Source organism: Sceloporus undulatus, chromosome 1, assembly GCF_019175285.1.
Source record: "Sceloporus undulatus isolate JIND9_A2432 ecotype Alabama chromosome 1, SceUnd_v1.1, whole genome shotgun sequence".
Lineage (NCBI taxonomy): Eukaryota > Metazoa > Chordata > Lepidosauria > Squamata > Phrynosomatidae > Sceloporus > Sceloporus undulatus.
This window is the reverse complement of record NC_056522.1, coordinates 176,078,483-176,093,482: the sequence shown is the minus strand read 5'-3', so window position 1 is coordinate 176,093,482 and position 15,000 is coordinate 176,078,483. Positions and strand designations below refer to the sequence as shown.

At 38.3% G+C, this 15,000-nt stretch overlaps 1 protein-coding gene across 1 annotated transcript in view; it reads right to left on the bottom strand.

The window, feature by feature from the left end:
- The window catches only part of EHBP1 (EH domain binding protein 1), a 306,873-nt gene that overhangs the window by 45,309 nt on the left and 246,564 nt on the right, over window positions 1-15,000 (bottom strand). The window contains exons 18-21 of the mRNA XM_042458024.1: window positions 12,766-12,890; window positions 10,016-10,154; window positions 9,740-9,846; window positions 6,909-7,032 (exon numbers count right to left, since the gene is read on the bottom strand). Coding sequence (XP_042313958.1) covers window positions 6,909-7,032; window positions 9,740-9,846; window positions 10,016-10,154; window positions 12,766-12,890 — 495 coding nt within the window. The remainder of the gene's footprint in view (window positions 1-6,908; window positions 7,033-9,739; window positions 9,847-10,015; window positions 10,155-12,765; window positions 12,891-15,000) is intronic.

Here is a 15,000-nt window from a genome sequence, read left to right as displayed (position 1 = left end):
CTCGTGGCCTGTCTAGAGTCAGTAATGGGCTGGATGAGGGAAAACCGACTCAAGTTGAATCCAGAGAAAACGGAGGTACTAGTGATAGGTTCTCCTGGTCCAGGAATGGCGGTGGTTCCACCTGTCCTGAACGGGGTCACGCTCCCCGTGAAGGACTCCGTGCGCAGTTTGGGGGTGCTTCTTGACTCGTCGCTCCACCTGACAGCTCAGGTGAATGCGATGGTCAAGAGCACCTGTTATCATCTTCGGCTGATTCGCCAGCTGCGCCCATACCTGGCCCAGAGGGACCTAGAAAATGTTGTACATGCTCTGGTAACTTCGAGACTGGATTTCTGCAACGTACTCTACATGGGGCAACTCTTATACCAAACTCGGAAGCTGCAAATGGTGCAGAACATGGCAGCCCGGCTGGTCACTGGTGCTCCCAGGACCAGCCACATAACACCGGTGCTGAAAGACCTCCATTGGCTGCCCATTCGCTTCCGAGCTCAATATAAGGTGTTGGTGATTACCTATAAAGCCCTAAATGGCTTGGGCCCAGGATACCTAAAGGACCGCCTCTCCCCGTACATTCCGCCTCGCACCCTCAGAACATCTGGGCAGCAGTTACTGAAGGTACCTGGGGCTAGGTTAGCCTCCACCACACGGAGGACATTCTCCACAGCTGCCCCAGCCCTTTGGAACACGCTGCCCACTGAGCTCCGCTCGTCCACCACCCTGGCCCAATTCAGGAAGGACTTGAAAACCCTCTTGTTTCAACAGGCATTCCCCGAATAAAATCCTGCGGGCCTCCCTCCTCTTCCGTGGCCAAGAGGTTGGGCTATGGGGTTTTTTGTCTGTTTTGGTTTAATGTTTTTGTATTTTAATCTTGTTGCATTTGTGGATTGCTGTTTTTAACCTTGACGTAAGCCGCCCTGATCATAGGAAGGGTGGGATATAAATAAAATTTTTATTATTATTATTATTTATTCACTTCTATTTCATTTCATTTTATCATCTTTATCTTGTACATTTTAAAGAAATAGACCTATACTTCCAGACATATTTCTAACTTGCAGGCTAGTTTAAAATTTGGTAAATAACAAATATAAGACATCATTTAGAAGCAATCATTCTGAAGAATATATTCTGTCACACAATCTATATGTGAAATAAACCAGATTTCCTTAATTCCCTTAAATAAGTGTGGCCTTTTGTGTAAGCTTCAAATATTATCCCCCCCCCAATAATATTCACTTTCAGCTATTTGTGAACTGAATTTTTAATTAATTAATCTGTTGTTCAAATTGATTAAAACTGTTGTTACACTAATCATGACCTAAAGAGAATTTTTAGTTCTGAGAAGAGTAGACCCACTGAATCATTGAGATTTACAGAAATGTTGACTTACCATTCAACAGACTCACCCAGTGTTCTTCTCTAACTGGAGCTAGCAATTGGTCTAGAGCTTAAAGCCTTGTCTTCATGAACCAAAAGGCCCACTCCCCTCTCTCTGCATTCTGTTGTTGTCCTGTTTGGACAACGCACAGCACAAACCCTGGTTCTGGTGCAGGCAGTCTGGACAATGGTGACCACATGTCATACCAGACATATCAGAACTGATGGTAAGATGAAAATGAATTAAAATAATTTATCTGTTGCTTTGGATCATCCAGGAATATCCAGAGCCTTCTATCTGTCCTGCTGGGCTGCCTATCCTATCTGCCGTTGCTGTGGATCGCTTGTTCTGAGGTTAGAATAAGGCAGCCTCATGTGAACGTTACTGGGCTTCTCGTCCTGACCTCAGACATGGGTGACCCACAGTGGCAGTGGATGCGCCAGGCGGTGAAGCAGGATGCCTGGGCAGACAGCTACCACGAAATGGAAATAAAGGCCAAGGTAATGGGGGCATGTTGGGGCTGCTGCAGGGCCAGGATATTCTGGGCTGCCCATGGAGTATCCTGGCCAGTGCAGACAAGGTCTAAGACACCAGTTTACACTGTAATGCAAACATGGGAGCAGCTAATTCAGACTGTTCATCTCAGTTAAGCACCCCACCCTTTCTAGTTCAAAGTTCTGAAGTTCAAATCTGTGGATGGCAGATTTGCGGTTGGTGCGGGCACATGTATACCTTTAACTTAAACAAAATAAATTGACTGTTCTAGATTAGGAGGAGAGAGGAAAATACAAAAATTATGGATGCTGGAAACACAGATATGCTCAGCCAGTTCATAAATTACACCTTACAAATGAAAATGCAACAGCAAACCAGTCATCTGTAATTTTAATTACCTCTATTTTCAACACCTTTCAGAAGTGTTATTGCTTAACTTATATCCATCTGATAATCAATTGTAGTTGCATATGCATTATTTATGTTCCTTCTAGGAGCTGCAAATCCTTTTCCTCTGTCCACAAGAGCAAAGGAGATCCTCCAAACAAAATGAAGGGACTGACTGAAGAGGTGCCCAATTCAAAATGAAACAGGGAGGGAGACAGTTTATCTCTGACAGGTCTCGAAAAGTACGATTTTCAGTGTCTGTCACTACTGAAGTGCAACTCTTAACAAAATGAACTTCATCACATTTGTCCAGCACACAGAGCTACCTTAACAGGTTGGCCTTAGTCATTCAGCAGTGGGTCATGGGAGACCACAAAGCAGAATTACAATCTGGGCCTTCTCTTTACATTGAAATAGTCAAGAAATAACTTTACAAACCAAGGAAGGAATTGTATCTTCTAAAGGAAAACCAATTTACACATGTATCATATACTTTTTCATCTTAATGAAATTGGAAGAATGAAGACACTCTTTTGTGTTATCAATGTTAATTGGCTAAAGTGTACATTTAGTGGAATTTGTCTCTAGCCAGATCAACAATAAAATGGAAATAACAGCAGAAGAAGAAAATGACCCACTACATGGTTTTTAAAAACTTACAGACTCCCGTGTCTTCAACCAGTGAGAATTTTGAATGATATCAACAGAGAAAAGTTTTTCTTACTGAGGCATCTACACCATTTAATATTCATGTAAAGTTAAAACAGTTGAGGAACCAACACAGAAAGCCCCTGTCTTTTCTCTAAAATGCAAAGCATACAGGAGGGGGAGTCCCTCCTGAAGCTAAAAGAAAAGCCCACCCACTCATGCTTAGAGCTTAGTAAAAAAAACATCAATTCTTCAAAGAAGATGACATGTAACTTTCTGGGCAGCTATAGGAAAGCCTATGGCAAATAATGAAGACATACATTTCTTTCTGGATTTCAAACTTTTGATGAGTTTTGGATGCTCAAAGAATAGGAGCCTAAAAGCTTCCCATAAATCTTAAACAGAAAGGTAAGCAGTGTATTGTTATGTTAGTTATGGCCCTGTCTGCACTAGCCAAGATACTCTAGATGGAGCCTGGAGTATCCTGGCCTTGCAGTGGCCCCGATCTCCTTCAGTTATGTGGCCTCCCATCCCCGCACAGTCCCAGCTGTCTGCATGGGCATTCCACTGAGCTGCCTGGTGCATCTGCCACTGCCACAGGTCACTGACTTCTGTGGTCAGTAGGAGGTGATCAGCCTCAATTACATGGCTGGGTGCTTCATTCTACCTTAAAATGAGCAATCAGCAGTGGCATTGGTGGATACACCAGGCAGCTCAGTGAGTCACCCATTAGACAGCAGCTATGATGCCGGAAGATCTGGAGCAAGTTATATATTATTTTATAGAACCATAGCTCATAGAATCATAGAGTTGGAAGAGACCACAAGGGCCATCCAGTCCAATCTCCTGCCATGAAGGAATTGTCTGAAAGGAGGAAGGAGAAGGGGCCTTTTGGCCAATGCAGACAGAGCCATAGAATGCATTCACGCTAGAAATAATGCAGTTTGAGACAATTTAAACTCCAATGGGTCCATCCTGCAGAATCCTGGGATTTGTAGTTTGTGAGGCACCAGCAATCTTTGCCAGAGAAGGCTAAATACCTTCTACAGATTCCAGGATTCCATAGGATGGAGCTACAGCATTTAAAAATGATGACAAACTGCATTATTTCTACAGTGTTGATGTACCCTAAGGTCCAAAACACAATGCAGAAATAATCCAGTTTGAGGTCACTTTAACTGCCCTTGCTCAGTTCTAGGGAATCCTGGGAATCATAGTTTATTGTGGCACCAGAGCTCTCTGACAGAGAAGGATAAATGTCTAACCAAACTACAGTTCCCAAAATTTCCTAACACTGAGCCAAGGCAGTTAAAGCGGTCTGAAACTAGATTATTTCTGCAGTGTGTTTTAAACCGAAGTCATTTTAAGCAATTTTAAAATCAAAAAGTGCTGTGATTCTGTGGAATCCATAACTAATTAGCTAAAGAAAAAGAAAGGCAAAATAGGCACAGGTGAGGAAGTAAAAGTTCTTCTCTTCATGTTGACTACCATGTGGACAAGAAATATTCTAAAAGGATCTTGTTATTTATCAGGTGTGGGGATGCTGTGGCCACTTGGGATCCAGCTCTCTCTAGAACCAAGGGGGGTTAAGTGCACAGGTGCAATTCCTGGTTTTCTCTCTCAGCCTACTGAAGCTCAGCAACTAAGAAAGGGGCTCTAATGGGAGTTTTTAGGGACTGCTACATGATACAGCTGCCTCAGTTCCAGAATTCACAGTTAAGATTTTTTGCATCTATACCACAGATGGGAGCAACTTCAGAATGAGAAAGGACTGTCCTGTTTGATTGGAGGGATTTACACTTTTAAGACAGGGGAGATCCTTCTCCTCCACCCCCTGCCCATCCCTGTCACCAGTACTATCCACTTCTGGCTTTTTGGACATGCTAGTAGTAAAGGGGAAGCTACTGTACAAATACCATCTACATGGGCATGACCAGTAATAATATATTCAGAAGAAAGTTTTCATGGAGTGTTGCTATGACCCACGAACCCAATGCCTCTTTGTAAAAAGATATAATCCCTTTATGAATTAAGACACCTCAAATGTATTTAGCAAAAATAAAACTGAAGCCAATTCTAGTTATACAACTACTGTACTGCTATGAGATTCCAGAAATTAAAAGGAGCTTGGTAGCTGAAATGAATATCTTTAAGAAAGAAAAACAGGATAGTACTGGTTGGAGAAGGAAATGACAAAAGAACAAAAGGATGTAGACATGTATCTTGGGTTTGTGAGACAGGGAAAGGATTTCGGAAAACAACCCCCTCCTCCAAAAACACAACTACAGTACATAAGAGAAACTGACTTTCCTATCAAAGAAAACCACAGTGCATTGACGTTATCCACCTTGGGAGTTTTCCTAATGGCAGTTTCTATACAACTTAACAGTTAGCAGTACTAGAAAGATGGCAACATGAAAACTAATAGGATATTGACAGAAAATGGATGTGGTGGATGAAATCTTCTCACTTATGTTTTCATAGACCATATTTTCAAAACTAGATAATACCTTCCTCCATGATTGTGTCATTAGCTGGAGACAAAGATTTTAAACTGAAGTATTTTTAACTGGAGTATAAAAATGCACCCATGTATTTATTACATTGGCCATACAACATATAACCTTCAAATCAAACATTTGTACAAGCAGTCTGTACATTCCTGCCATTTGTTCATGCACTTCTGCCATTTGTTTCTTCAAATTTAAACAGAAGCTGTGGGTAGGTCTGTACAGGGAAGTAATCAGCAGTAATGCAGGAATTAACTCTCTTGAATCTTAAACATGAGGGGAAAAAAACAGCTTGCAACCAAGATTAACTGTCCTACAAAAAACAGGTGAAAAAACGAGAATATAAGAAACACATAGGTACACTTATATCTATTAACGGGAGAATTCAGGACACATTTTTCAGACTTATATGTACTGAATCAGTGTTTATGGTTTCCAGTCATATCCATTTAATTTTTAAAATTTTATTTATTTTTATAATTTAAAAAAAATACAAAAAGAATTGACTAGATGATGACTAGAAAACACACACACACACACACATATAGGCATAGGCTGCCTTTTCATTTCATCATCATGATGGACATAATGCTTTGAATCTTTACAGAATCTAAATTAATAAGAGTACCTGCGTGGATGTTTCGTTAACTTCAATAATTTGTGGCTTTCCAATATAAAGTCAAACTTTTAAGGCTGTCCTGTCATTAGCCTGTGCTATATTAGCTCTACAGATACATTAGGTGTAAGACAAATACATTTCTTTCTAAAGAACATCAGGGTTCCTCCCCATTATCAGGGACATATTTGTTTCAAAGCACATCATACTAGGAAATCTCATCCCTTTAAAAATCTATAATAGTGATTTATTGTGAGTATTTATTGCGAGTTTGATTTTTCAACAACAATACAATTCACAAAATCCCAACTGTATGCTTTAATCCTTTTTTACTGCACCAGCAACACAAAGTATTGTATACTTAATATATACTTAAAAAAAACAACAACCACTGGTCCTCCCGAAAAAAATAATAATTGTGGAGCATCAGTAACCAGAAAGTATTCTCAAATTTCAGTGATCTAGCCAGTGTGCTCCCATGTACTGTGCTCTGTTTCATGTGGTACATGGCTTTAGCTGGTCAAATCCCCCCCCCCCCCCCGACTGAATCAGTAGAACAGTGAAGATCTCTCTCTCTCTCTCTCTCTTTTAGCAGTGGCATATCAATGAGGCACAGATGTGTATTCCAACTCTGCATGGATGAGCACACTGTTCAATAGTGCTGGCTCACACGGTATCAGGGCAAGTTATCACTTCCCATGAAGGCACTCTTATCACCAGGGCCCAGAGAGGTGGCTGCAAATCGCAGCCTTTTTATTTTCAAGGCAGTTTTGCTGAACATTCAAGCTTCAAAGATTCACACTTCCAAAACTCTATAAGAGTTTGTGAACGCTCAATTTGCCAAAACTGTTTACAGTGTAATTGGGCACCGTACCTGTGTCCATGAGATAGCGAAGGCGCTTCTCCACCAGCGCGGCACGGGTGTCAATTTGCTTTTGCTCATTCTCTAGTGCTGCCAATTCTCCTACAACATACTGACTGGTGTCTTTGAACCCTTTCTGTTAAAGAGAACAAACAACAAGAAAATACATCACTTGTTAAGTTGCATTTTTCCCTTCCAGAAACACTTAGTAAGGCACTTACCTAAATATCATCCTTACTACCAAAACTGAAAAACACAATTCATTATTCTCACATTGTTGCCAAATTTTAATATGAGGTGTGCTATAATAAAATACCTCTCATTGAAGGTTAGATTTCAGCTTCAAACCTTTTCACTGACTTTTAAAATTCTGTATAAGTTTTCTTTGGCTCTTTCTCTGAGATAAATATCCTATATGAGCTCAAAGAAGAATCCAAACAAAGTGGGTTTTTTTTTAAGCACAGCTGAGTTTAACCTGTGAAGAACCTTTTCAACCATGAAAGATCCCAGAAACATTATTTTATTTCTACAGAGTTAACTTTTAGTCACTGTGTTTTGATATAGATAATGTAACTACTGTGGAAGAAAAGCTAAAGTCAGAAATATTGAAATTTAAACAAAAACTCTAAACGTACTCGAATTGCTGTGAACTCCACTTTGTTATTGTGTTTATCCTTTGCAAAAATTCTAAGGATGCCACTCTGGAAAGATAATAGTAAAACCCTCTCCAGTTTTTGTTTCTTTCTAGAATCAATTTCTTGGGCAAGAGAGATGAATGGCCAATTACGGGCATTACAGTTTTTATCATGAGAACTAGTAACACGTCTGATTTACTGATTTTGTGGTACAGCCTTTCCATAAAGAAGAAAAATGTTTGCACTCCAATTCTGGCTCAACCCAAATTCATATGTACACAGTTGTTGGCTTTCTACATCCTTCATATAGCAAAAGATAACCAGATAAAAAAAGTTGAAAGAGAAGATGTAAATTTCAGGATCACACAAGCATCCCAATGTCTTCTAAAGTTTTCACATGTCCAAAAAACTGCTGAATGCTGCTAATGAAAATTACTTGTGATTTAAATTAAAATGTGGTTTCTCAGGCTAGCTTGTATGCACAGATTCTTTTTCTGTTCATGATAATATACAATTTTATGCTGGAACAGTGTTTGAGGAAACAAGAGACTGAAAGGAGGCCTGCACCCGAGTTTCTTCTTTGGCGATGAAGAGATGAACTAGAGTGCAAAAGGAACACTCTTTCATACTAAAGATTTACTCTGGAATCACCAATAAGTGTCTTGTGGTGCCCAATCAAGACTTGTCAAATTAAGGTTAAAGCTCAGAAGCTCATTCTGGGAATTAAATTGTCTTCTGCAGCCTAATAAAATCCACTTGTCTTTTCAAAGGGACGTATATGTACATATTACTTTTTGAGGAAAAGGTAGAAAATATGGTGTTTCCTTACAGCTGCCTCACTTGTTGCTGGATTACACAGCTGCAACACTAAACTATTCCACCACTTTAATAGTGGCTGAATGAACCAATATGAAATGATAGTTCATTGTGTGGTATCTCTCTCAGAATCAATGCATTGTTTAGAGGTTTTAATGTAGGTAGGCATTAGGTAGCCATGTAAATTTATGGAATATACTCCCACATGCACCAAAACAAGCAGAAACTCTTCTAAACAAAGCTTAATATACTTGTCTCATTCCCAGTTCTCTAAAATTAAATGCTGTTAAGCACATGAAAGAAGAACAAATGTGGGTGGAGCAATGATAATGAAAGCTAACTACCATCCTTCCTGGTTAATTGAAAAGAATACAAAACTTTGCCAATGCCAGCTCCCAGGACTCTACAGAACATTACTAGATTAAAAGGAATGCTATGTCAGGATGAAACATCCCAAGAGTTCATATGTACTATTTGCATATATATTATAAACTTGCTGAGCAAGACCTCTTCAGCTCTATTAAAGCACAACTGTTCTTAAATAAAAAAAAATTATCAGCTGGTAAATGTTAAGACAAGTAGGCATTCAGAATAAGAATTAGGAGAGTTCACATTCTCTGGATGGTTCCTCAGCCATACTACATATTAGACAAATAGTGGACAGCATCAAATGGCTATTGTTAAAAAAAAGCCTCCAGACAAAATAAGAAGAAAAAGAAAAAAGAAAAAAGAGGAAGGAAAACAGAAATAAAACATATTCAGGTCAAAACTTGTTCTTCCTGCTTCTGTCCCGCAGCTGTCCATCAAAAGCTGCTTTCTCCCTGCGGTCTATCAAATATTTCCCTCACAAATCAATTTTACACATGATCAGCCCATACCCCTACTGAGCTGAACCTCCCCGTTAATTAAGTGAAGAAATTACCATATATATTATATTAATGCAAACATCATTCAGCTAGTAATTCACGGCTGATCTGGATAATGGAAAGGTTGAACACCCATTAACCCAAGCCAACAAAATGGGTTGGCTGAGAAATTCTAGCAGGTCTCATGTGACTTTTTCCTCTAACTGCAGCTCTGCGGTATCTGCTATTGTAATAATTAAAATCCTCCCGGTAGATCAATACTGGAATCTCTTTATGGGAAGTGCCCTGATGGAAATGTCTCAAGGAAGCTGGAGCTGTGGAACTCTGAAAAATTCATTTTTTTATCTGACAATTATCACCACGCTGCAGACTAATTCAACAGCGCACCCCTCTCACTCTGCTTTGAATGCACTGGAGATTGACATCTAAGAAAACCTAACATCTCATTTTAACAAATAAAGGCACTATTTCCACATACAGTTGAGAATTATCAGCAATCATGAAACCAGACAAAAAATTAATATACATTAAGCACTTCATCTTCTGATGGCTTCCTCTGAGTTTCAGTTATCGCTGCCTTCTCCTCATTTCCTCCTTTTGTATCTTCCTGTATTGATCTCTGCCTTTTCATCTCTTGAAAAAAAAAAAGAGAGGAAAGGCATGTAAAATTATTATAATACTTGATATTTGTGTATTGAAATGTGGACTTACATTATCTAGTTTTTAATATATTTATTGTTAAATATTACTAAATCATAAGATGGGGAGTTCAGGGAGAGCGTTTCAGAAGATTTTTGCCTACCTGGTCTGTTTTCAACATATTGACTGAATGACTGAAGCTGAGTTTTTCTGACTGTGGAATCCTTGCTGAACACAACAGGATTTCTAAACCGTTCTGTTGCTTTTTGTAACCTCTCAGCACGAAACTCTTCTGTGTCATTCTGTCAGAAAATCCAAATCATTTATGAAAGTTACAAATAGGAAAATATATATTTCAGAAGGAAATTGTTATGTGCAAAAAGTTATACAACTCAGATTACTTGTGTCAGATAAAAATGATAAATATGATACCAGCAACCAGAAAAAAGAGCATTAAAATGAATATCTGGAAAAATAAAAATTGGCAAGTACAACCAGGGTTCTGCTGCTAGAGACTACGATCAGTTAACAGCAGCCAAAGTATTTTTGGGCAAGCAGGATTACTTTTCTTCAACTTGGATTCATTGGGTACAACATATTAATACTAAACCTTTGTAGCACTCTCAATATCATCAATATTTTTAAACAGGATAGGTTCTAGTCTTTTGTGTACAGTGTTTACCCTAGTAAAGGATTCTGTCATCCTGAATGGATCCAGAGATGTGTAGGATGAAAACTCATCTCTAATTTTATGCCCATGGAGATAAATGACTAATAGAGGATGGAGAATAAAGGGTAATTTTACAGTCCTACCACAACAAACTGCATTTTATCAGCTATAACTTTCCAAATCCAGATTTGTAAGTAAGCCCTTTACAGCCAAAGAAACAACAATTCCTGTTTTCCAGAGCTTCCTATGTTAATACTGGTAACAAATTCAAATGGGTCCATCAACATGAAATATCCCAGAAGAATAGACCACTGTGGTGTGTGGAAACTGCAGATACCGAGGTGCTGTGTACCAAACAAATATTTCATTTTATACCTAATCTATTATTATTTTTATTAAGTGTTTTGAAAGTAAATAGGGAAAGGCTAAGATGCATGACTAATAGCTAAGCCTGCTGAATACTGAAACTGGTTATCAAAAGCTACCAAGACTTTGCCCTTCCTCTGCATTGAGACAATTGGTAATGAGGGAGTTCTCCAATGGCCTATTCTCTAGCCTCAAGGAGGCCTGGGATACAGAATCCTCCAGGGAAGGTAACAGTTTATCCTTTTCCACAAATACAGAAAGCCTCATTTATAAATGTGTAAACTGCATTTTATTAAAAAAACACAAATCCAACTCAATGCTGAAAGCTCTAAGAGAACAGATGGACACCACATATTCTCCCTTACAGCATTAAAAATGTTTAGTTCTAGCTACCTTTTTGTTGCAGTAGCATAAAAAAGCAAAAAGCAAATAAAACAGGCTAATTTTAATACCAAAATGTATATTTAGAGTGGGAAGCATTATTTCTGTCACCTTATTGGAACTGTACTGACCTAATGGAGAGCCGTTTATTGAGCTTTTATTTCTTTAAAGCATTCACTCATGTTAGAGCTGTTTTTTTTTCAACCATCAAGCAGCTATGATTTTGCTTTTTTAAGAAAAGAATCACTTCTAGCTCTTCATACAGCCACCACCTGACAGTTGAAACATAGGTCTTTACCAAAATAAACAAACATGGCTAATTTTTTAGGCCTGGCAACATGTTAAAATATCAGTGCGATTAGCCAGTAAATCCTATTTTAAGAAGCCTTTTTATGACTAGGGACTTCTGCCACTTTACAAATGTATTCCTCTAAGCCCACTAATTCAGTTAGCCTTTTCAATCCATTGTATTATTCTGAGGCCAGCTTCATTTTGCATTAAATCCACTGTAGAAAGCTAAATTGAACGCAAAAAAATCAGACTTGATCCAAGCTTCCCTTTGTTCAAAGATAGAGACTGAAAGTCCTCTGCTGCTGCCACACACTTTCATCACCAATTTATAGGAACCAACAGTGTAAGGGAAAAAGCAATGAAAGTCATTGTTTTGGGACTTCAAAGCATCTCTGTATCTGGGGAAGGAAATCCTTTCAGTCAGCAGTGTATACACCCACAGTCTGCAGCAGGTGGGTGAAAAGTTATACAGAAGTGGAGCTACCCCCACGCCCATCACAATCTTTTCACTTAGTATTAATAGCTGTGGACTAATGAAGACAATTACCTGATATGATGTACCAATGAATATATCAAAATCTGTGTACAGAGAGACAGAGACTGGACATGAGAGAACAACCCCCCCCCCAAATGTGGGAGTATTTCCTCATTACCTAAAAAATATCAGACAATATTTTTGCAATTCTCACCTCGAAATCACTCAGAATATATATTTTTTTAAATGCAAGAGTCTGATTTCGACAAAGCAAAACCAACCATTTTAACTGCTACAAGAGGTTTGAATGAAGGCTTTGCTAATGTTTATGTAAATGACAGAATTGGCTTCAAAGGGAGTAGGATAATGTGTTTTACCTTCTGTACCTTAATAATCCTATTATTTAAAAAACTATAGGTCAAATAATGAATGCTAGAACAATTCAGAATAACCACACACCAACCATATGATGAAGTCACATTTCTTAATATAGAGGTAGATGTTACTATATAATTTCATATTCTCATGCATCTGAGGAAGTAGGCTCAAGTCTATGAAAGTTGATGCTACCAGCATCTCAAGATGCTACAAGATCCCTTTGCATGCAGACATCAACAGTCATAACACTTTGAGTTTAACTTCATGGTGAAGAACACATTTTATTTGAAATTCTTCCAAATCAAAAGTACTGTGACTGGTCTTGAGACAAAAGCTTTACTTAAAAACTTGCCTTAAACTCTTGCTCCATGCTATCAACAGCTGTTTTCTGAGCAGCACTGGAAAGTGAATTTGCCACTTGTGGTTGAGTTTCTAGGAGCTTCTTCAGCTTCAAATCCGCCAACTTACTGTTCTGTTCTGCTAAATATGTAAACATCACGAGAGAGAGAGAGAGAGAGAGAGAGAGAGAGGGAGGTTCATTTAGATGTAGAGTCCTTATAACAATGATAATTTAATAGCTTGCATGTTCACTGATCCAATTGTAATCTTTCAACTGGAAACTGAATACAGAACTTAGAACTTTAAGCTCCAGTACAATGATAATTTCTCTGTTATTTTGAGGGAAAACTACTGTTTTAAAAAGTTGACTGTAGATACCTCTCTTCCATCTGTTTTTATGTGAATTTCACATACTACTGGAATCAAGAAAATGTTGTTACTTAGATATAAAATGTAGTGATTTCCATGGAACCTCTTTACAAATAAAATAATTTAGAGTTGATGGTAATAAATAAGATGCATATTAACTTACTTTTTTTTAAACCTGAAATTCATTCCTGCCAAAGTCAGCTGAACAATTCAAAGCAATCATGCTTAGGATCAAGGCGTTGACAAAATGGCAAACTGCTCTCTTTAAGGTATTAAAAAACCCCAAAGTAGGATAATTTCATACTTGTACCTCTATTATTTGGAGATCTGCAACATTAAAAACCTACCTGCATGTCTGAAAGAGACCAAACACCTGACCAAATGGATATATTTTATTTTCTAATGCTATAAAAATCAGTGTTTTCTTGCTGGCGGCATATACCATTTAAAAATGAACAAATGTATATCACCCAACAAGCAAAACCTCAAAGCAAACTATGGGTACTAAATTAGGCACATGCATAAGTGAATCAGCCATCATGTAACTGCAGTAGCTGAAATACAAGAAATTATTTCTATTTCTATTATTACAACAACAACAATTCTTCTTCTTAATTTCTTATTCGCCTCTCCGTATGGATTGAAGTGGGGAACAACAGATTAAAACACAACAACAGATAGACAAATAACAAACAAATAACAGACAAATAAAAACATAAACACCAATTAAAATACATAATCAGTTAAAAGAGCATAACACCAGTTTAAAAACAATACATGAATCCACCTTTATTTAACTTTAGCTTTTCTAACTGATATGTCCTGGTTTTGGTGCTGAGGTTCTTAATACTTCTTATACTGTCTGTTGATTGCTAGGGTCTTCTTCCTAATCTACTATCCAAACAAGTAAGATCGCAGCTTTGTCCTCCCTTGGGGTGCTAATGTCAGTAGTAATCTCTTTCCACCTTTGAAATGGTACTAAAGACTTTCAGTGTTGCAAAGGCAGAGTAACTGCAACTGCTGTAAATTTCTGTCAAATGTCCCATAAAGGAACTACATGAGACATCCATACATATCGCTCAGTAAATAAACTTTATGGTCAATCAAAGGTGTGTGAGGGTAAGAGATTTAGACAGATTTATTCTTCATTTGAGTCCTTTACATCCTAATTCACACATGCACAGTGCTTTGCTGCTTTTGAAACTTTGCTGTATGTGGTCTTGACAGGTGGGGGCCCAAAGCTATAGATTCTCTATGAAAAAGTGAGAGCGTGGCTATCACTACACAGGTTACAGATTGAAGGGTTTGGTTATTATGGACAAAATCAGGCATGCTACCGGAAAATCCATTATCAAAACATATACTATTTATAATATATATATAGCAGGTGCAATGGGGTGAGGGGAAAGGAAGCCAGTTCATGATGATAGCACAGGAGAGGGTGGAGTTAACCAATGGTCCATTGTTCTGTTTTCATAATGATCTTTTCTCCTTCAGTTGCTATGGTTTAATCCCCCTTTCCTTCAGCTGCCAGTTAACATTAAAATAGAAAAGAAAAGAAAGCAAAGCCAAAAATCTGATAAAATGTCTCCTAAGACCCGTCTAGTTGTATCCTGAAATGATTACATCAAATATTTAAATAGGAAAATATGGATCCTATTCTGACCCCCCCCCCCCAAAGGATTACACATCTATTTACTTGACCCACTCAAGGCCCTTTTCCAGGTGATCCTGCCAAATGAGGCAAGGTGAGTGGCTGCAAGGAAGGAAGGCTTTTCAGTGGTAACATTCCATCAGTGGAATGCACTTCCCTCCTTTTGGCTACATTACCACCATTTCAGTCTTTTAATTCTCCCTGACATTTTAAAGAAGATTTTTT